General features: G+C 44.8%; 1 protein-coding gene and 1 long non-coding RNA gene across 3 annotated transcripts in view; one reads left to right on the top strand and one right to left on the bottom strand.

Moving 5' to 3' along the window:
- AHRR (aryl hydrocarbon receptor repressor) overlaps nt 1–23,963 on the bottom strand; it is a 134,337-nt gene that overhangs the window by 96,960 nt on the left and 13,414 nt on the right. The window contains exons 2-3 of one of the 2 annotated variants that reach the window (XM_065584115.1): nt 17,484–17,555; nt 6,141–6,322 (exon numbers count right to left, since the gene is read on the bottom strand). In XM_065584115.1, the coding sequence (XP_065440187.1) occupies nt 6,141–6,322; nt 17,484–17,545 (244 nt within the window). In that variant the 5' untranslated portion in view covers nt 17,546–17,555. Of the gene's footprint in view, nt 1–6,140; nt 6,323–17,483; nt 17,585–23,963 lie in introns of those variants that run through there. The other variant, XM_005296530.5, reaches the window with a different exon arrangement.
- LOC135981463 (uncharacterized) lies at nt 780–2,708 on the top strand. Its single transcript, XR_010598486.1, has 2 exons — nt 780–900; nt 1,195–2,708. It is a non-coding gene; the product is annotated as an uncharacterized LOC135981463 (long non-coding RNA).

The raw sequence follows: 23,963 nt of genomic DNA, 5'->3' as shown, positions 1-23,963 counted from the left end.
GGTGTAAATGAGTATTAATAATAAAAGTGAGGGGATACCGAATGTCTGTGGAATGCAGGTAACTTTGGATGTCCCTTGAATGTGAGATGTCCCTTGAGACAAGGAACGTTTTAGAGGCATGTAATGGAGACCACCTTTGCTTTTAGCCACCCATGATCCTGGGGAGAAAGAGATGCCACACACAGGTGGTGTTCACAGTTCCCCTTATGGTTTCAGGCAGAAGGGTGGCTGAGACAGCAGAAAAGTCCACTGGGGTTCAAGTGGTAGAAAGGTAAAGCCAGTAGGTAGGTAGAAAGGGGACAGAAGTTCTCCAGCGTGAGTTCAGAAAGAGAAAGAGAAAGAGAAAGAGAAAGAGAAAGAGAAAGGAAGAGGCACTCTGGAAACTGAAAGGGGTGATGGGTGACCAGCTGCCAAATAACTGAAGGAGAAGGAGAAGGAGAAGGAGAAGGAGATTGTTCTTTGGAATAACAGCAGCAACTACACCTCTGGATTCAATCTGGAACATGATATGAGATTCCATGTCCCTGAAGTTTGGCACAGCCCTTCCAGAGCCTGACATTTCTTATTTATTAAAAATAAATAAATAAACAAACACACACACACACCCTTTTCTTTTAGGAAAAAATTATTAGGTCTTCATCACATATAATAAAGGGATGAGAATGGGCAGAAAAAAGTACGTGTGTTTGTCTTTGCAGTTCACCTTTAAAGAATGGTTAATTTTTTTAAATCTAGAAAATTCTAGAGTTTGTTTTTATAACTGTCTCTTTAATGTTTCAATTACAGATTGTATTTCTTCTTTTCCAGCCCTTCCACCACTTCCTGAATGAATGCAGGGGCTCCAGGGAGCTGTGTGCTGACATGTGGAGTGGAACAGAGCCAAGTGATTAGAATTGACAGGTGGCCTGCAAGCTGGAGCGGGGTGGGGGCTGATGGTGGAAACAGAGGATGGAAGGGTCCCCCAATGCCCCACTGTTCTCAATGGAGTGGTGCAGATTTGGGAAAACCTTTCATCCTGTGGACAGCCATAACGGGAGCTGCTGCTTGCTCTAGCTCTCACCCACTTCCCTCCTACAGCCACATGTGTTTCTGTGCTTTCACTTCATGCACTACTGGGGTCTGGTGTTTGAGTTGAGAGAGGAGGTTGAAGAAATAGGGCTGTCATGGATTGACCACTGTCTTCTTCACTTTCAGGATGGAGGATTCCTAGCCTTATGGAGCAAAGGGCCTGTTTTGACAGCCATTCCTCTGAGACTGATGAAACCAATGAACCTACCAGGCAGCCTTGAGGGCAAATGTTCATCCAACTGACCCCTCTATCAATAGATTGACAGGACTGTATAGTAATCATTTGCCCTTCACTAGCTACATTGTGGCCTCTAGATGTTCTCTCCATCAGCTTTGCCTGTACAGCTCACCATTGTTCACAGACTAAATGAGAATGGAGATAACAAGAGCCCTGGTCGCATCAGTTTTGTGCCAAGTTTGACCAACTGCAACATAGAGATGCCATGACTCTACAAGAGGCAAAGAGGTTTCTTCACTTCCACCACAGCACCTGCAAGGTCTTGCACAGGTAGAACTATTCTGAGTAGTGGAAAGCTTCATGAATCCAAGCTGCCTCCACTCAGCTAGAGTCAAGTTTTTCTCTGTATGATGAATTTGCATGTTATTGAAAGCAAAAACTCTCCCCTGACAGCTAGCTGGGAGGGGGAGAGACTTCAGGAGCAAACTGTAATTACATGAACATACCTACTTTGCTTAGATACCCACCAGATAGACCAGTGTTCCTTAAAGTGATCAAATTTGGCTGGTGTTGGGTTACAAATCATTTTAGTACTGAATACAGGGGTAGTGAAATGCTGTTATCAATGTTGTCTTTATTGTACGAATGAAGGGGAGCAGAATTGTACTTACTCTGTCCCAAATGAGGGGGTCACCCTCAGATGAAAAGACCTCATTAAGCCAGGGGCCCAAATGCCAGACCCCTGTGAAAGTAAGAGGGGTGGGGACAGGTGTTTCAGCCAGGAGGTGTGGACTCTCTCTAAGGGTCCCTGGCATGGTTTAGCCTGTTCCTCCCCATTGTTCAAAGATAGAGCTAAATAGGCTTCATTAGGAACCTTTTTGTTATGTTAAGTACTCACTGAGAGCTGAAATCACTTGTGGTGTGGCAAGTGTTTCTGCCCAGCCTGCTGAGGGCTAAAATCACTAAGAGACTGACCTACAGAGATCACAGAAAAGAGGCAGGTGGCAGCAGGTGACTGACAGGTGGCCAGCATGAGCAACTGGTGAAAGTGGCAAACAGTCAGCTGCTGGGAGGCAGCGAGGAACAGCAGACAGCAGGGCGGCCAGGCAGTGAGGAACAGTGGCCGGCAGAGCAGCCAGTCAAAACAAGTGCTCAGATGATGGAGCGAGCCAGGTGTCTTCTTCCCCAGGTGGGAGGTGAACTCCCACAGATACACTTCTGAAACCTGGGTCCTCTCTGATCAAGGACAACCACAGTGAGTAGAACATGGTGAGGAAGCAGAGTGGGGCACAGTAAAGGAACTTTTGGTTGTAGAACTCAAGAACATGAGGCAGAAGACTCTGCCCCACGCACTCTGGGGGGGTGTCCTGCTCACAGTTTTATGTTTATGAATCCTGCTTGCGGCATTTTCCCTAATTAATGTTGGGTGACTTCTCTCCTTTCATTAAAAGTTTCTTTTCTACACACAGATTCTATGCTTGCGAGAGGGGAAGTTTTGCCTCTCAGAGGTGCCCAAGGATGGTGTGTAATTTTCCCAGTTACTGGGTGGGGGCTCAAGCCAGTTCTGTGTTGTATTGTTGAAAAGGAACCCTTAGATATTGAACCTGGCCCTGATTGCTGCCGGCTCCACCTGGCAGAAAGGTTGCATTATTTTGCAGAGAAAACCACTCCAATGTGGACTGAGCTGTCTACTGCCATGAAACAGAGCAGTGTCTCAATGGGACAATCAATGAGACTGTTCTGCTTGATTTTCCATCAGTACTGTCCACTGAGATTATGTAGATGCTGTAGCAGCTTCAAGCTCCAACTCGTGAGATGGATCCTTATCCTTCCTGGCTGCTGAAGGCACCAAGAGAAGTACTGGATCCAGTGTTAGTGAAGACAGTCAGTATTTTCCACATGGGGGAAGGAGGACAAGGTGTTAGTAGTTCTCAGCTATTGAGTCCACTGAGTAGGAAAACCAAACAGCTCTTCAAACTGCCAGTCTGGCTAAGTATAGTCTCATTTTTTGGGAAAGTTTTAGTTCTCAAATTTCCTTGACCCCAGACAATCAGGTTATATGCTAGGGAATGGGATAGAAAATTATTGTTATTTTTGTTGTTTGTATTGTGATTTTGCCTTGAGGCCCTCATCAGGATTATAGCCTATTGTGCCAGGTGCAGTACAAATATGTAATAAAAAGGCAGTCCCTGCTCCATTAGGATTAGCTGTTCTAGCAGTGGGCAAAGATAAAGTGACATTCATGATTCTTTTAGATCTGTCACCAGCCTTTGGTACAGTTAATCATGAGGGTTTGTCAACCCACCTGCAATCCCTAAAAGGGGTCAGTGGAACTGCTGGAATGGGTCCATTCTGATCTTTCTGAAGGAACCTAGAGAATATTTGTGGTCAATTTTTCCTCTGCCCCATGGGCTGCCATGTATGCAATTTGCAGGTGACACCCAGGTCTATCATGTCTAACCCAACTAGGAAAAAAAAGAACAAATAGCATAGTCTCTATATTGAACTTGGGGCAGGGAAGAGGACTGAAACTTAATTTGGATAATACCATGATAATATTGGTGGGTTGAGGTAAGCATCTGGTGGAACTGGCACAGATTTTATCAGTGCCCCACATGGAGGGAGTTCAGCCACCATTTATAACAGATGAGCACAGCCTACAAATTTTATTAGATCCTGGATACCCCATTGTCACCATTGCCAAGGGCACTTTCCTTCAGCTGTGCAAGGTGAGATGGGTGTGATCATCTCTCCAATGCGGACCTCACCACAGTTAGCTGAACCTTTGTCACCTCATGACTAGTCTGCTGTAATGTATTCTGCACGGGATACCAAGTTGAGACCACCCAGAAACTGATGTTTTGTAGCATGTTTCAGCCTAATTATTAAGCAGAGTTTCATGCATGGAACACATTAGACCAGAGCCTTGGGATCTGCACTGGATTCCTACATGTTTGGAAATGGAATTCAAGGTGTTAGTGCTAATCCATGAAGTCCTAATTGGTTAGGGACCCGGTTGCCTGAAAGACTGCTTCTCTCCCCTTCACTCGACATGTGCCTAAGTTTTCTTAGGTAATAGGCATTTGCAGTTGAAGACAGGACCTGAAAAAGTAGTCTCTCTATTGAATTTAATAAATTTCCCTTTATACCAGCCAAAGATTCCCAAAAGAGCGTTGTCAACATCTGCTTATGCATAGAATACTTAATATAGAGTCTCAAAGGAGATCTCTGGTGAAAAATAGTGGTGCTATCGATATTAACTCCCAGGTCTGGGAAATCCTGACTTTGAAGATCTGGCAACAAGCAGACACAAAGCAATTAAACCCTGTTAAGGAGTGCTATTTCCCTTCCTGATTTCCAAAACTGCTTTTATCTAAATGATTTATCCTGGTTTTCCAACCACCAGGGACAAAATAATGGCCCAGATCATCCCCTTGTGCTGAAAACCTGCCAGAAGGGGTTGTGGGAGAGCAAATCTGCACGAGGATTCCCTCCTGGAGATCTCTCCGCATCATACCATTGAAGGTGTGGGGTTTGCCTTGCCCTCAAACCTGGCAGAGCCATGCAGAGGTCCCGTATGGCTGGATTGGCTCTGGATCCTCTACCTTCCTGTCCTGGAACACCTGTGGAGGAGGCTCTGTGGAAAATGTAAGATGGCCTGGTGCCATAATATCTTCTGAGGTTTCTCTGCAGGGAGGGAGGGGGAAAAGGTGTGCATCCACTTATCCCTACACCTAGTCCACTTGCTCCTTTTCCTGGCCCACCCAGTCTCCACCATGTCCCCATGATCCCACAGAGGAGACTCTGCTAAGAGAAGATGCCAAAGACTTGCCTTTCACATGTCACGGTTGGAGTGGGGGGATTCATTTGCAAAATCTAGGAGTGATGATCTGGGCCATTATATCTTTCATGACCATAAGCTTCCTGACACAATCAGCCATGATTTCAATAGAAGAAGTATTAACTTGGTATTTCTCAGGCACCTTAGATTCCCAGAAAGAGATCTGCCAGGATATAAAATTAAAAACAGCTAGGAATAGAAAGAAATGAGGGTGAAATTGTCTATTGGCATGTAGTGGGGAACTCAAAGATTCAGTTAAAAATGATTATTCCAGTACTCACTGATGTTCACTTTTTAGTTTCTGCATTATTGACTTACTATAAGCAGTAGAAGATAATTTGATGAATAGCAGGCAACAGAGGCACATGCTTTATTTCCCTGGGTTTTAAGAGTAACATTTCTTGGCAGGCCAACATTGTTATATTCCAACTTCTGTATGTAATATTTTCTGATGGTGAAATACCCAAACACTTCATGAACAGAAGAAACTAGAACTGTCTGCAAATTCGGAAGAATTCTTATTGTGGACATCCACATGTACACATTTGGCTTTGATTATACGGTGTGCCAGACAACTATAAAAACAAAGTGCAGCCCATTATGGCTTTAGTCAACACTTGAGATTTCAGATTTCACTTCTCCTGAAAGAAAGTGATCCCTTTGGCCCCTCATCCAGGTCTCTTTCCTGATAGGCATACAGTAAATGCAGATAATGTCACCATATAGCTGTTGCTTAACTTGTACAACATACTAAAAAGGATACTATCACCCTGACATCTAGTCAATTTCAAAAAATGAGTTGAAAGTAGTTTCAGATATTGCATGTGCCCCTGAGTCTCCCTGCCAATTTTTTGTGATTTTATAATTGCATTTTCCTATTTTCTAAAATACATTTTTATCCCATCATTGTTTGAAAAACCTGTAACAGAGGAAACTGATTATACTCAAAGTGGTGTCCTTCCTATGCACAAAGCAAACAAGTGGAAAAATATGTTTAAGTTAACAGTATCACTTTAACCTCACTGAAGTGTTTGATATATTTAAGAGACTTACCCTGAAAGAAGCTTTTGACTCGGAGATAGCTGACACTAAGGCGCAAGACAGAAAGTTTGTCCAACTTAGATATTATGTCAGGTGGGAAAGGCAGGAGGCTGGCCAGATGATCTAATTCAGCATTCAAACGGTCCCTATGTCTCTTAGAAGGATTAGACTTTTCATTCCCAATGGCAGGCCTTCTGTGGTGGGAAAAAGTATTGTTAATCATTCATTATACCTGCATACAGGGAAATTGATACACTATTTGCTATTAGTTAATCATAGAAACATGTACATTATCTTTAGGTAAATGAATCCATAAAGTTATTTAAAATGTAACCATTCTTCATTTTCCTTCTTCATTATACAAAACATGTTTACTGTAATAGAGAAGAAAGGTTTTTAGTTTAATAAAATTATTCAGGTTTCAGAGTAACAGCCGTGTTAGTCTGTATCCGCAAAAAGAAGAACAGGAGTACTTGTGGCACCTTAGAGACTAACAAATTTATTAGAGCATAAGCTTTTGTGGACTACAGCCCACGTCCACGAAAGCTTATGCTCTAATAAATTTGTTAGTCTCTAAGGTGCCACAAGTACTCCTGTTCTTCTTTTTTTTAAATTATTCAGTCATCAATGGGGAATGAAGCAACAGATAAGAATGTAAGACTTCCTTCTCTAATGATCTCAGCTGACAAAGGGATTGTAATATGTACTCCTACAGTATAAAACATAGAATTGATCAATTATCTTTGCAATTACAAAGCACATAAAAAGTAATTAAATTCTCAGTTAAGATTCTGATACCATTCTTGACATTTCCTAATGCACTCACATTCATTTTCCTAACAAAAACTAAAGATTTCCTACCCCTTAATGCTTTCCTTATTTGGGATACAGACCCCAAGAACACACATATACTCTGCACATAAGGGCTGTAAACATGCACAACCCACTTTGTTACAAACATAACTCTTCTCACTTCTGCAAAGATATTACAATTAATATGTTATCATTAAAAGATAATACAACCTCTGCACACCCTGACTTGCCAGATTGAAAGGTCAGGTATCAAGAAGGTGAACGGGGGGCGTTTGAGGACCAAATTCAGAGGCAAGTCTAAGCAAACCCAAGAAGTCTGGACTAAGTCCAGTCCCCTCACTGTGTATGTTATGCCAACTTAGATTAATCACAGGGACAAATTTAGAGGTGATGTGTAAGTTACATTCCCCTTAAACACATGTAGTGCTTCCGATACAATTCTGCCAATGTGTAAGGCAGTCTCAGTAACTAAACAAAGTGCTGCAATTTTTACACATTAATTTGTTTTGAATAAGTGGACCTGAATAAGTGGACCAAAATCTGCTCTTGGACATATACAGGCAGATTCTATTGAACTTCCACATACGAGTGCAGAATTTGGGCCACTATCTGTTTCTTGTTTGTTTTTAAAACTGAACTATCTCCAGTGACAAGCCATGATTCCACCAATTGTAAAATGCCTTCCCAGGATTGAGTGGCTTGCCAACGGTGTGTTTCAGGGGTCTGTCAGACAGAGGGCAGCTGGGGTTTGTAGGGGTAGGGTTTGGCAGTGGGAAGGGGGAAAGCATTGGTGATGCACACATCTTGTTTATGTGTTGCTGTCCCTGAGCAAGATTGGGTCCTCCTTACTCCTTGCTCTAAAGCATTTTTTTCCTGGATCAAGAGGTGAAAAGGCGGCCTCCCCATCACCCTCCCAAGAATGGGGAACAGGTGAAGAGGCAAGGTCTTCCACCCACGATCCTGTCTCAGGAGTGGTGGGAAAAAGATGTGCTATCCCCACTTTCCAGTGCATGTCAGAAAATACTTTGTCATCCATGTAGTGCGCAGTGGGGTTGGGGGTGGGGTCGGGGAGATGCAGAGGGAAACTCTGTTTCATCTAGTGGGTGTACCCAGGAACATTTCAAAGCATGGAAGTACTAGAACATCTAGGGATCCTGAGGACAGAGGATGGTTAAGGAAAGGATCTCTGTACTGGCAAGCAGAGGAGGGCCAGGGAATAACATGAGGAGTTATTCTGTTGCCAAGAGCAAGAACTCTTCAGATACCTACAAATGACATTCCTCGCACCTTTGCAATCTGCGTCAGCGGTGGCAGGGGTTACAATCAGGCTTATCTCCTCAGAACATAAATTCTCCTTTCTTTGGACATTGCAATATCCATAGGATAGTTTCATGGAGATTTTAATCTCTTTAATATTTAATAAAGCATGACAGAATGGAAGGACCACCTGCACCTATGCCAGGGCTCATATCTGGCCAGAGAACACTGCAGGGCATCTTGCAGCAGTACACAGTGCCTCCCTGGAGGAACTCTCTAGCCTTTTACAGCCTCCATACACTGCTGCAGATGCACACAGGCTCTCTAGCAGGGCCCACAATATGCTTTTTACACAAGGCACTTTACAATAATTAAAATGTTCAAACAAAAATTAAAACCCAAATATATAAAAAACTGCCCAGTCAAAACCACCCCAACGAAAATAATACTTTTCTCAAAAGAATAAATAATTGCACACAAACAACTATGTTAAAAGAAGATTATTTAGGTTTCATAGTCAAGAGTTCTTAATTCTGCCCCCTTGTAAATCCATCCTATAGAGTGAAAAAGTCAGAGGTTCCATGGGAAAAAACAGTATTGGACCAAGTAATTAAAGATTATCATAATGAACACACAAAGGGGCTGAATTAAGGTTGCATGGGCAGCTGTAAATCTGATATTCCCTAATTTTTTGAATGGTTGATTTTGTATCTTTAATAATGTTCTTTTAACACAGTTTTTGTTATGTGTGTTGGGGTGTGTGTGTTAAAAAGGAAATGGTAAAAATAAATGCAACTGAAACAGGTAATGGAGTTGCTTTCAAGCACCTGCAGTAGTACAGCTGTGACTGGTGCTTAGTAAATATCTACATTTAAAGAGAGAGAGACAATATCAAACAAATTAGGCAATTAATGAAGAGGGAGGAACATTCTGTCTCATGTCCCAGAGTTAGATGTTTTTTCAGCAGCTGATGTAAATACCGGGCAATATTAACTTATGAGCTAGCCATACTCACCCTGACACCAAGGAATGAGAAACAGTGAAAAAATTACAAAATGTTACATCTAATATTCCTATATCACAGACCAAAGACCACAATGTAGACACTTACCCTATCTTGATCTCTGAAGTAAGGCAGCAATGGAGTGAGGAAGAAATAAAATGAGTCCCAGTAAAAGGGTGCTTGATTTGACTGGAGTGCAGTGGGTAAAAAATGGTCAAGAATAGCACATTGGAAATAGAAATTATGTGATCTTATTCTAAAACCATAGCTGCTCTGTTAGACTGGAGTGACAGAGAGGTATGGACTGAGGTAACTGTAGTGCTTAATTTGCGCCAGGGCTTGCCAGGGCTGAGCCCCGGCACCTCTAGGCTTTGTAGTTCATAACCCCAATGCCTTTGGGCTTGCTGCATCAGTTATGAGAGTTAAAAAATTGCTTGAGCCCGGGCCAGAGGCAGATTAAGGTTTCCTGGGCCCCTGGGCCAGAGCAAGTGGGGGGCCCCTCTCCATCCCTTCCACCTGTGGTCCCTCCCCCATTCCCCCCCTTCTGCCTGCGGCCCTGCCCACAGCTCCACCCCTTTCTGCCCCTTCCCTGAGGCACCCCACTTCTATCAGAGTCCCCACATTTTGCGCCCCACTGCGACTCTGCAACCCATTTGCTACTTTCTGCCCAGCACACACACACTGTGACTACACTGCGGCCTTGGTCCTGGACTGCAGCAGGGAGTGAGAGCTCCTCCAGTCCCAGGGCCACAGCAGGGGTTCAGGTGTTGGGGCTTCCCCCGCCACCCCCTGCTCTTCTGCGGGGGACCCGGGTTGGGGCGCTGGGGCTTCTCCTGCCCCACCTGGTGCTTTTGCCAGAGAGTGAAGTCAGGCACTGGGGGCTTCCCCTGCCGCCCTGTAGCTTCTGCCAGGGACAGGGTTGCGGGGGGTGCTGGGGCTTCCCCCACCCGGCGGCTTCTGCCAGGGTTGGGGTCGGGTGACATGAGTTCAGGGGGCTTCCCCCATTCTGTGGGTTCAGACAGGGATGGGGACAGAGTAGGGGCCACTGGGGGGGGCTTCCCCCATCCCACGGCTTCTGCCGGTGAGTGGGGTCGGGGGCACTGGGAGGGGCTTCCCTCGCCCTGACCATCTGCCTGGCGTTGCTGCTGCAGAATGGGATTGGGGTGTGGTGACTTCCCCTGCTCCGCCTGCCAGGTGGACGGGGCTCCGGGCTTCCACTGCCTGGTGGTGGATTTTTTCTGGGCCCCTTCAGGTCCCCCCCAGTTGGCCGGGGCCCCTGGGCATGGGGTGCAGGGGAGGGTACGGGGGGTGGGCTCTGGAAGGAAGTTTGGGTGCAGGCTCTGGGTTGGGGCAGGGGGTTGGGGTGTGGGAGGGGCCCAGGGGGACAGAGCTTACTTCGGGCAGCGTGGCTCTCAAAGTGACCAGCACACACACCCCTCTGGCAGTGGCTCCTAGTTGGAGGGAGGGAGGGGAGCAGGGTGTCTCCACGTGCTGCTGCCTGCAGGCACTGCCCCTGCAGCGCCTATTGGCTGCAGTTCCCGGCCAATGAGAGCTGGGGAGTCGGTGCTTAGGGAGGGGGCAGCACGCAGAGACACCCCAGCCCTCCCTCCCTGGGGCCGCAGGGACATGCCGGCTACTTCTGGGAGCTGCCTTAGCCCTGCTGCTGGCACGTCTCTGCGGAGCCGCCTCCCCTGCCTGCCAGGGGTGCGCAGAGACATACCAGCAGCCAGCCACTTCCGGAAGCGGTGTGGAGCCACTGGCCATGGCATGCAGGCAGCCTGCCTGCCTGAGCCCTGCTGCGCTGCCGGCCGGGACTCGGGGGCAGGTTGGCAGATATTTGTCCTGCATTTTGGGGCCCCCCATCATTGGGGGCCCTGTGCCTCGGCACAGTTTGTTTCATGGTAAATCCTCTCCTGCACTGCAGTGTATCTACACAAGTCAGTTCCTCCAACTGTTGCTATGCCTGTGGAGTGCGATATCTATCCCACAATTCCAGGCACAACTCCCTTCCCTCTGTAGTCTGTTTTTCATTAGGTGGAGATGAGTTGATATTTTAAAAAGTTTGTGAATACATTTTAAAAAATGTGCTAGGCTATAAAAAGAGTTAAAGAGCTAAATAAAACACTCTAATCTTTTAATATGGTGTACTGTCTTTAAAAAATGGGGAAGACGAGATACAACAATCTGAGGAATATAGCACAGAGTAATAGTTATTAGACAATTATGGTTAGCATACTAAACAGCACTTGCAGCTGCCTAGCCATGACTAGGCATTACTTAGGTATCATGGCATCATGGCAGAGGTGAATTTCAAAGAGGATAATACAGTGGCTTTGCAGATTTTTAGTAGCAACCCTTCCCAAATGTAAGGGGTGGCATAGCACAAAGCTCAAAGGTGTTTGAGGGCAAATGGATTAAGGGCCAAAATGGCATCAGTGGCAGAGCAGAGGTGAGGGTCAGCTACTTGATATCATATAAGAAATTATGCTAAGAAGGGCAGGGCTAAGCCACAAAGGGCCTTATAAATGAAAACTAACAAACCCAGAGCAGCTGCCCCTTTTGAGGTTTATGTGTATATTAGCACTGAAATGATTCTGACTGAACTGATGTGGGCTGGAGCAGCTGTAAGTTTTGTGCCAAGCTAGGACAATTGTGATGTTACTTTAAATGATGGTAAAATGTTATAAGAACTTTTGAGTTGGGACACAAAGTGTTTTACAAGTGTTCAAGGCTGGGGTGCCAGTCCCATAGAGGAGAACAGGTGTATGAGGCATTTGAACAACTCCCATGAAGCATCACAATGGCATTTCCAAATAAAAGTTTTTGCATTTTGGCCCAAAGCTTTTGGGCTTGAGGCTGAAAATTTTTTGATTTTTCAATGAAAAGTTAGAATTTCGCACAGAAAGCAGGCACTGTGCAACAAAAATTCCTTTATTTCAAAATCCAATTTTCTGGCTAAAAAAAACATTTTGATGGGAAACTTTTGACCAGACCTGGTTCCTGGTGCTTGAACTGGTGCTGTAAATGACTACCCTTAACAGGGTTTGTCTGGAACAGGAGAGCAGCTGGGGTTTGTGACTGATTTGCACATATGCAGGAAGAACTGAACCAGATATAGAAGAGCTGGGGCCCAGCAAAAGTAGGGACAGATGGTCTCCATTACCTCAGTGGGAGAAGGGGACTGAAACATAGCAGACCCCAGATTGTGCAGGTCTTCAGCATGTTCCTCCAGCACCTGATGACCCTTCCAAACCTCCCCATGAGGGTTGTCTACACCTGCTGCTGATTGCCCCCCAACCAAACCCATGATAAGTTTCTGCTTAATTTAATGTAATAGGAGGCCACATTAACCTATTAACCATTCTGTGGTACCCCGATTTAAGAGGTAGTTCTAGGATCATCAGCTGACAGGAGGCAGAGAGACAGGGCTTCCATACAGCCAGCTTCTATAGATCCCCTGGGATCCACTGGTTTCTTTTGTGGGGGGACCAAAAATCCTACTCATTCTGTAAGGGGGCAACCCCTATCCCTATCTGTCTCCTCTTGCCTTCCCAGAGAATGATGCTGTGAAACCTCTCAAAGATTCCAGACTCCTACCCAGCCTAGCAGAGTGGGATATTCTTACCCCTAATGAAAAATCAGGTGAATCCCTGAGGGAAATCAATTCAGGAGAGAGAATACACAGAACAGGGGCAGGTCAACATTTTTCATCCATTTTTTGTCCTCAAATGGAAAATTGGGGTTTCCACTAAACAAACATTTTCATAGACAGCATCTGTTTTCCTTGAATATTTTCCATTTTTCATCAGAAAACTGAACCCCCCCCCCCAAACCAAATACATTTTTGGTTTTCAGCAACTGAAAATTTCTTCCATTTTCAACAAAATGTCAAAAAATTCTGTGGAAAGTATTGACAAAAAATGAAACAAAACTGTTTCCTCTGATATTTTCCATTGAAAAACCCACCCTTCTCTTCCCCATTTTCTGACCAGCTCTACCTGCAAGCCCAACTGCCATACCTAATTTGAAATATGATGGGAGAACAAGTGGAAGGGAGAGAGAAAAAAACATACTGAAAACAACACAGGTCAAGATCATGTTCTATTATAAAAATGAAACAAAAGAAACCATGAAGTGAGGCCAGAGAGGAAAGAAAGTCTAATAAACAATATTCAAAATATATTACATGGAAAGAGGGTTAACAACATTGCAGTTAAATATAATGCACTGTAAGCAGTACACAATTGCTTTATCCCTTTAAATACCTGGGAGAGTGGCTTTGGTATGGTGTGGTAGTACAGACACTTTTTGCCCTAACTAATAGGCTTATTCCTCAGGCTAATATGCGAGAGGTAAATTTTTCAAACACTGGCTTAAAAACCCCCACAGAAAGCCAGATCTGGCCTCTGCTACAGCCCCTTTCTGTCAATTCAGCAGCATTCAGAGGCTGTAAGTGGTGCAGAATAGTAGCTGGAGGAATTTTCCCAGTGCACATGGCTCTGTACTGATTCCCTTGCAGCTCCTGGTTTAGGGGCATGCCGGTGATTAAAGGAGGTTAGTGGGGGTGAGGGAATGACTGGAACATGCTGGGCATGTCTTCACTGCAAATGAATGGTGTATTCTTAACTAAAGCTAACTAACTCCTATTAAAATAGCAGTCAAGACAAAGCAACTCAGCTTTTAACTCAAGTTAGCAGGTCAAATTCCACCCCAGGCTTGCTATGGGCTTTAATTTGAGCTGATAACCCGAGTTAAAAGATGAGATGCCATGTCTTCACTGCTGTTTTAATCCAAGTTAGCTAATGCAAGGAAGGTAACCCGAATTAAGAACACAGCTTTTTTTGGCAGTTACAATGTATCCTCTGTGGTCTGGCAATCCTGAGCTACTGAGCTGTGTATGACTTTGTGGCAGAAGCGAGCACCTCAGTCAGACCTTTCAGCCTGAAAGCAGCAGCTACCACTATCATCATCTTGGTGAATGTGAGCCATATTGATGGGGTTGTGCAGATATGTATCCAGGAGAACTCCATACTCCCCTCCTCACCCCCGGGAGGGATCCTGGGCACAAGAAGGAAGGAAGAAACCAACTTGTTTGAGGTCCAGTGTAGGCCAACAACTGCAAGAAGTCTTAGAAATTAATATATATAATGAGTACCTTTTCCATCGTGTCTCTCTAGCAGGAACTAAGTTATTGTTCTGCTCTCCCCATGTGACACTGAATCTCCTAGATTACCTAGAGTTTGAGCAGGTCTTTGGAAATGAGTAAAAGAAGAAATAAACCTTGCCTGGGCATTTTAAAACTCAGCTGAGTAACTAAGGAAAATTCTCACCAAGACCCCATAATCCTACATTGTGTGGTCCCATACCTCTCTCTCTTTTTTGTTGTTGTTGTTGTTGTTAATTTATTTATTTGGAAGGACTTTTAGCTTCCTGTTGTAGGCCCATGCCACTTCAGATGGAGTAAACCCTATCACCAGAGCCTCCTCTAGCCCCATAGCCATGACTTCTTCCACCCCAGAGAGCAGTGTCATGTGACTGGGATGTGGGTGGTCATGCCTAGTGTCAGGGCAGGAGCAATCTCTAGTGGGTAGAACAGGAGTCAGTAGTAAAGAATTAGAGCCATGGATCACTGCTGCAGTCAGAGCCCACGTTCAGAACCAGAGTCTAAAGCCAGAGCCAAGGGTCAGAGGTCAGGAACCAGAGCTGAGTGTCAGAACTGGGTTACCTGCAGTGAGGCAAGGCTGGAGCTATCACAGTCAAGCACAAATGCTTTGAGCAGCCACTAAACAACAAGCTACTGCTGGGCTTACAAGCTGGTCTGCTGACTCTTCCAACCAGTATGGGGCTGCAACCAATCAGACAACCTATTACAGGCCAGCCATGCTTATTAGGTTGCCTGAAGATTGGCTCTGCTGCAGACCCTGATTCCTCGCACAGAGGACCAAGGGAATGTGAAAAACCCATGGCAGAACAAGGACTGCCTGTTCTCCTACCTCAGAGTCCTGGAGTGCCAATGCATTCTGTCTGTGTGAAAGAAATGAAAGACGCAGATCCTGAAAGAGGCTCTGGGCACCAGAAGTACCAGTACAGCATTTTCATTCAAGGTCTTTAAGATCAGAGTATGTTCCTGAATAGCAGAGAACACATGAAGAGCTTCACACACCAACGACCAGGTCCACAGACAGACAAGCTTTGAGGAAGAGACAGACACTGCCATAGACTGAAAAATGATCCTGATTAAATCATAAATAACATCACACTGGAAAGTGAGGGCTGCCTACAATAGGGCAGGTGTACACTTTTTTTTTTTTTTTTAAATATGGAGATATACCTATCTCATAGAGCTGGAAGGGACCCTGAAAGGTCATTGAATCCAGCCCCCGGCCTTCACTAGCAGGACCAAGTACTGATTTTTTGCCCCAGATCCCTAAGTGGCTCCCTCAAGGATTGAGCTCACAATGCTAGGTTTAGCTGGCCAATGTGCAAACCACTGAGCTATCCCTCCCCCCACCATATTTTATCCAGAGTCAAGTTTCTGAATCCGTCTTACTGCTGCCCTGGCTGCCTAAAATGCATGCACAGGTATCTGGAATGAAATCCTATAGCAAATGTATTTTCAAGGCAGAATCACTTTCCACCCTGCAAGGGGGAAAATTCTGTCCCCATTGAAGTCAATGGGAGATTTGCCACTGATACTTGGAGCCAGGATTTCACCCAAGATTCCTGAGAACATCTACTCCCTCTGTTAGCAGAGTGCTATTCTTAGCTATCTTGCTTATCTGAACATCCACTTCTAGAGAAACCAAGTAAGTCATACAGCTGTACCTTTGGATAGCACATAAATCTCTAGGGAAGCCATGGAACCACAAAATTCAAAGTTACAAGTTTCCACAGCAACTGTAATTCTGCCTCCTTGAACACTAAGGCCCAGACCATGCAAACAATCATGCACATACTTAACTTCATGTATGTAAGTGGACACATTGAGTTCATGTTTATAGGATGAGGGCCAAACTTAAAGCTTACATACACAGTAGAACAAAATATTATATGTCTGAGAGCCAAGTTACAGTGATTGTAGGATCCATAACTTCTTAGTCCATTATTTTTGTGCATTTTCTTATCCACCACAATGTACTTGCATTTGCGAGATTTTTCTAAGTGGAAACAAGTTGTTCACCTAACTCCAAAACAGCTCAATAGATGTTGCTCAAACCTTCAAAAATACTCCCCTTTAGACCAAACATAAAATGTTAGCCCAAATGGTCTAGCTTTAAGATGTTATGAGCAACTGGAAAGAGGGAGCTTCATTTTAATGATCCTTAATTGTAGTACCATGCCCATCAATGCTAGTTTGTATTTATAACTCTGAAAAATACCAAAAATATAGTTGGTTTTACAATTACATGGTACAACACAAAAGATGCAGGGATCATTATAATAAAAACATTTATTTCACTGAGTGGTTTGGGGCATCTGGAAACCATTTCATATTTGAATGATAATGACCTTTCCTTCCTTGCATTTCAAGCCATCCTGTTACTTCACAGTGCTTTTGTTCCTGCACTCCTTGCACAAAACTTAGATTCAAGTCTCCTTATAATTAAAATGATCTAATAAAATAATTATCTGAAAAATTATTTATTCTTTATTCAAAAAGTGCCACTCACCAATTAATTGTTTCATTTAGTTAAATTAACCCATAATATGTTCAATTTTCAAACTCATATAATTTTCAATTTCAATTATAAATTTCAATTTTCAAACCAATTATATTATATAATTCAATTTAATAATTATATTAAAATTATAAATTTTCAATTTTCAAACCAAATAAATTTTTGGTTCAGTTATGCCGCATACAAGGCTGAGCCATGTTAGGGAAAGGATAGGAAGGCCATTGCCAGGGCATTGGTGTCAGGAGACACTGAGTCCTTTGAAAGGCATAACGCCTCCTTAGCACTGGGGAGAACGTGGTAGAGAGCAGTTCTTGTTACAGCTTTAAAACCTGCAACAGCATTCCCCCCACACAGCCAGCCTAGGTGGAGTTTAAGGGGAAGGGTCAGGGCCTCCCCCATGCTCTGCCCAGAAACACTCTTTCTGGGGCCAGACAGCACTAACAGATAAACTAGCCATCCTGCCAAGCTTGTACTTCCCACTGTGGGGAGACAGATTAAGCCTCTCCTGTGTGGGTGCACTGTGGAAGGAAGGGACTCCCTGCAGCTTGTCTCCCTTGTACCATATCCACGCAGAGGGAGGCATAGTTGAATATGATACTTAACTGTTTCTGAACGGGTTTCCTCCTTTTCCTCCCAGCATACAGACATTCCCCTGGTGGAATCATTGTCCTGGTACTGAAACAGAAAAGCAATAGGTGGTCCATTTTCAGAGTTTTCAGTGTTTCATATCACTTCACAAAATGACAAAACCCAGGAAATTCAATTAAAGCCAGTGCTCGTTCCTTAAACCATGGCATTATGTAAAGCTAAAAGGCACCGTGACATTAGTTAAAAAAGAAGTGTCAGGCTTCATCCTGTTTCTTAGTTTAATATTATTAGAATATTGATGTTTATATTTAATTTTCATGTTTCATTAAACCATCAAAAATGGTATAAAATGGGTATAAAATACATCTTGCTTATTAGAGAGCCTGAAATAGACTTCTTTCTTCCTTTAAAAAAAAATCTCTTGGCCAATATATATTCTAATTTCCTGGCCAATATATATTTAGGGTCAATAATAATAAATAATATTATATATCACCTTCCATGAGGAAGGATCCCACAACTCTTGAAATATACAGGAATAATTTCTTCCTTTACTGAAATTGTGCTAAGCAGGATGCAATTACTTAAACTGGAATTTGTCCGGGTCCTCACATTTAACATCAGCTACACTCTTAGAAAGGTCATTGGGTCCAGTGCCTAGAGCATTTGCCAGAGACAGATTCAATCCCCACCTTTGTGACTGTAGGGAAGTTACTTTGATGCTTGTTCTGTCTTTTCTATTTAGACTGCAAGCTCTTTGGAGCAGGAGTTATGTCTCAGTGTTTGTACAGTGATTAGCATAATAGGGCCCTGATCTGAGTTCAGGCCTGGTGGGCTTGCTACTATTACAACTACTAAAGCATCTGGAGAGCTTTAATGACCACAAGTAGTCACAACATTAGGTCTGCATCTTGTAGTCCCTCCAGCAGCACAGAACCCCTCCTAGCAATATGATGGGTTGTGGATTCAAGTGACAGCTGAAACAGAAGAGTGCCACATATTGAATCACAAACACTACTTCATGCAGTACCAAGAGTTTTTTGTTTTGGAAGCCACCCATCCAAATATTGACCCAGCTTGCCTTTTCTTACCTGGGGAAGAGCACAGGCCCAGCTGGTAGGAGCACACATTATGCATGTAATAATTTCAAATATTTAATATTTTAAATGCCTATTTGAGTACCCTTTTTCTAAAGCACATCCAGTTTACAGTCTGGAGACTGACTGAATAGTTCAATGACAAAAAACCCCTAACAAATAAAACAGTATTAAAGCCCAAGGATGCAAAACCTTCCACACTTATCTTCATGTGTGAGTAAAGTTATATGAGGAAGTATACAGTATTGGACCCACAGTCAGCAAGTTCTCTTCCCCAAGACTTATTCCTGAGGGTTACCTAGGTCTGTCTACCCTGCAATTGAATGTGTGATTGTAGTGCTGGTAGGTATACTTGTGGTAGCTTTAATCTATCTAATGCAGGTACCAATTGTAGTGAAGATGTGGTGGCAAGGGCTTCACCATGGGCTAGCTGCCACAGTACAAGTCCACCAGGGACCCTGGGAAAATATTCTGGTGGTTGACGCACAGCGGAATCCATGACACCACATCTCCACTACTATTTTTACTCATCTGAGCTAGATTAAAGCTAGTGTGAGTATGCCTACCCATGCTACAATTGCACCTTCATTCGTGCTGTAGACATACCCTAAATAACACACCCTAAATTGCAGTGTAGATGTACCTGTGACAAAATGACAATATCCTGAACAATCCTTATGGAATTAAGATAACATTTATTGAATTAAGTTAAATGTTATTGAATTAGGGTTAATACCTTTGGGATATAATACATTAAAATGCAGTTATGGATGTGTTATTGTGGCATTGTATATATCTTCTCTAGTGGAAGAAAGATGCTAATATACTTCCATCCTTATCAACCCTTTGAAGCCACCTCCCTGGAGAGGATTCTCCAAAGACCCACAGACAAAGAAAGTGTTTTTTAAATAAATAGCCTGGTTTTACCAGGCTCAGGGCCTTCTTCTTGATCCAGCAAATGGACAGGCACCCTGGTACAGGAAGAGCCCCAATACTTTGGAAAGGGTTGGAGGACTGGGCTTACTGACACCCCATAAGACTGAGTGCTTGTCCTGAGTTGAAGCTGTAATGATCCACGAGGACTCCCATTGGGTGGGGATTTGAAGGACTGCTCCTGCCAGAATCCATGTTAGAGCTGGCGGGATCTCCAGTAAGCTTATTAGCATGCATGTAGATTTTTTTTATTGTTTTTAGTATGTTTTCTCTGTAGTGCTTTTTACCTTAAGAATAAAATAGGCTTGCATAGAAAGAACTGTGTGGTACTTAGAACTGTAGTAATTACATCTACTATCCGTCTCTGACAAGAAAGCAAGCAGGTGTCCTTGAGCAACCTGTCTGTGTTTGGAATAACATGGTGAAGGCAGGGAACTGTGCAGCCTAGAGATATCATGGTTAAGGCTGCGTATCTGTCACAGAGGTCACGGAAGAACACTCGGGCAGCCCCTAGGCCAGCAGCAATTTGGGTGTAGGTGGGGGCTCAGGGGTGGGGCAGAGGCTTGGAGTCTGGGGGGGCGGGGGAAGGCTCCTCAGAAGCAGCTGGCATGACCCTGCAACTCCTGACCTAGGTGGAGGGGCCAGGGGGCTCTGCGCGCTGTCCCTTTGCAGACACTGCCCCTGCAGCTCCCATTGGCTGCGGTTCCTGGTCAATGGGACCTACAGAACCAGAGCTTGGGGGTGGGGACAGCGCAAGGAGTAATCCGTCCCCCCCCCCGTGGCTTTCTCTCCCCCTAGGAGCTGCTGGGACACATGGAGCTGGGTAGGGAGCCTACCAGCCACACCAACCGCCCCTCTGCCAGCACCAGCAGGGGTCCCGGGCCGCACGCTGCTGCCCACCCCCTCACCCCAGTGCCAGCTGGGGTCCTGGGCCACACACACCCCCACGGCGCCCCCAGACCACCCCCTTCCAGAACACCTGGGGGCCCCAGCACAAGTTTTAGTTACAGGTAAATAGTACAAGTCATGGACAGGTCATGGGCCATGAATGTTTGTTTACTGCCCATGACCTGTCCATGACTTTTACTAAAAATACCCGTGACTAAAACGTAGCCTTAATCATGGTCAGAAGGGAGAGAGATGTGTGTCTCCACCCAAGAGCGGTGATAGCCAGGGAAGCCAGAAGCCTGAGAGTTTGTCCCTTTGCTGGACCACTGAGGGGAAACAGAGGTGCAATTGCCCTGGAATGGGACAGTATCCTTAGAGGGCTGTGTTTACACAACAATTAAAAAAAAAGTTCAGCCTAAACCAAAACTAAACAGAAAAATGACACAGTGTGAGATTCAAACCTATGCCACTTGAGGGGTGTTGAGCCTGAGAGTAGAAGTCCTTCCCCACTGGCTTTCAACTAGACACCCTTATACAACTTCCCTTATGCAAAGACAGGGGGAAGCCGAGGAGCTGCACTTAATCTGTTTCACAAAGATCAGACAGTGTACTTCTTGCACTGTCACACAGCCCCTTTCTGCTTTTTCTCTATTTAGGTGTTTGACTAAACTGGGTACTAAAGTGAACTTTAATCAAGCTGGAAAAGGCATAACAAGAATCATTGGCTGGAAGCTGATGCCAGGCAAATTCATATTGGAAATTAGGCACAACCTTTTTAACAGTGAAAGTGATACCCTTTGCAACAAATTACCAAGGGAAGGAGTAGATTCTCCATCTCTTGATATCTTGAAATCAACACTGGATGCCTTTCTGCAAGATATGCTTTAGCCAAACGCAAGTTATTGGGGTAAATAAGGAGATGACTGGGTGAAATTTAATGACTTGAGTTACACCTGAGGTCCGACTACGTGATCTAATAGGCCCTTCGGGCCTTCAAATCAATTAATCATTTTTTGTCTGTGCTCTTGTCAGCCACATAGAAGTACAATTTAAACAGCACTGTTTAGAGGAAGAAGTTTGTGAGTCATAAATTCGAGTTCGAATCCTGTCCCTTCTACTAATTGGCCGTATAAACTCAGGAACAAAGAATGTAGGTCAAACTTAAAGAATGGGGGACTTTATTCTAGGGAGCAGTGACTTTGAAAAAGATTTGAGGGTCATGGTGGATAATCAGCTGAACATGAGCTCCGAATGAGATACTATTACCAAAAGGGCTAATGCAATTCTTGAATGTATAAACAGGGGAATATTGTGTAGGAACAGGGAGGTTTTATTACCTCCATATTTGGCACTGGTGCAACCATTAGTGGAACACTGTGTCCAGTTTTGGTATCCACACTTCAAGAAAGATGTTGAAAACTTGGAGAGGGCTCAGAGAAACGCCATGAGAATGATTAAAGGATTGAAAAGGAGTCTTGTAGTGACAGAATCAAGGAGCTCAATGTATTTAGCTTATCAAAGAGAAGGTTAGGGGATGATTTGACCACAGTGTATAAAAGTACATACTTTCAGGAACAGAAATCTGATAATACAGGGCTCGTCCAATATTTTAGCTCATCCAAAGCATCCCATTATAAGACCCAAGTTTTGGTTGTTTATAACTTTGTCCAACTTTAACCAGTTGGACTGAGATTTCCCATGCCAGGGATCTGCCTCAGTCTGAACTTTTTAGAAAACTTCACCAAAAATGGTTCAGCCATTTCCAAGAATGAGGTTAGAGTAAAATATGTTGTTTCGTTCATGTTACAAAGTTAGTAAAACCATTTCATTGAGAAGCTCTAGCACCTCCATGCTTGGCAGCAGGGACTTAAAATTTGGCAGGGGTGTCAGGGATGTACCTTTAGCCATCCTCATGAAAATGTGTCCAAATTTGGCCCTGTTACGAGCCTCTAAAAAATAAGTTTGCACAGGCTCAAGCAACTTATTTAGATAGCAGCTAAATTCTCTGAATATTCTGCATGCAATCAGATGCTTCATTGCCTCACAACTCCTATAAGCGACTCCACTGTGCATACGCCAGCCCCACACAGCCATTAAGAATGCTCCATCCTAGAGCAGCAGGGGATGAACAAGTCTTTCCCTGCAGGACTCCTCCCACACACCAAGGGCTGCTCTGGTATCAGGCATTGAATTGAGAGCAGGGAGACTCTCTAATGTGTTCTCAATGCTCCCCTTGTAGGTGCCTAGGCACCAAGGAGAAGGTGGAATGCAGAGGAGTGAGGAGCTAGGTCTGGGGGGAATTATAAGGGGGTAGACTGAGATGAAGAGGAACGTGGAGGAAAGGACTGGGATTAGAAACAGATGGGGGTGGCGGTAGGGGAAAGTGAAACAAACACAAGCTGGAGAGACCAAGGATAGAAGGAGTCAAGCTTGTGGGGCCTGGGGAGAATGGTGCATGACCTCTATGAGAATTCTCCCCTCAGAACCTGAACTATGATTCAGGATTCCTAAATCTCAACATTCATCTGCTGTTGGGTAGTAGCTGTGAAACTCACTGGAAAATATCTTTGTGAGGCAAAACAGAAGCCAGGTCCGGTCTGCTCACTCCACTACAGGGATTCTCTGGGGGATATTAGTTGGCGGCTCCTTCACGGAGCTGCGAGCACAGGTTCTGACACGGTTCACCACCACCCTTCTGCACTTCCCCCTTCTGCAGCATGAGGGAGACCCCGGCACACATTTACATCAAGTGCACAAAGTTGCAGCTCCTTTTCTGGCTACTCCAGAACCTTCTCCTCAGGTTTTGGCTGCACTTCTCCCCCACACATCCTGATCTTTGCACATCCCATCCATGGCCCCACGAAGTTGTGAGACCTTCTCATCAACCTCCTCATGGCATGGCCCACGTGGCCGTCTACCATACCAGAAGGAGGATGCTGAACAGGGAGGTGCTCTGCGATTGTGGGACCTATTTCTGCTCCTCCCTCAGATCACATCTCTGGGCAGAGTTTCTCTGGGCCATGTCCACTTGTTCCCTGGATGCCTTCAAGGAGCAGTGGGGGCTGTCTCGGGTTCTCTGCTCGGTATCCCCCTCTCAATCCCTGCTTTTGACCCTGTGGCCCTCACTCCCATCCCTATTTTCTCATTTGTTGTCCCTGCATTTACTTGAGCCCTGGGTTCAGTAGCTCTTCCCCTTGGCTGGGGGAGGGGCCTTTAGATGTGGGTGGGCTTGTGCCCACCTGTCCCCAGGAACATAATAGGAACAGGGGTTCTCTGGGGGATATTACTTGGCAATTCCTTCACTGAGCCATGAGCACGGGCGTGTACCTGGCTTATTTCACCACCTCCCCCAACACCTGCCCCTTCTGCGGCGAGAGGGAGACCCTGGCGCACATTTACATCAAGTGCACCAGGTTGCAGCCCCTTTTGGGGCTCATCCAGAACCTTCTCTTCAGGTTCCGGCTGCACTTTTCCTGACATAGTGGTAGCTCCTCCCCTTAGGCGGGGGGGGAGGGGCTTTAGCTGTGAGTGGGCTTTCACCGGCCCAACCCCAGAGCCTCAATAGGTACAATGACAC

This window comes from Chrysemys picta, chromosome 2 (assembly GCF_011386835.1).
Source record: "Chrysemys picta bellii isolate R12L10 chromosome 2, ASM1138683v2, whole genome shotgun sequence".
NCBI lineage: Eukaryota > Metazoa > Chordata > Testudines > Emydidae > Chrysemys > Chrysemys picta.
Note: the sequence above shows the minus strand (reverse complement) of the source record. Positions and strands in the feature narration are given on the sequence as shown.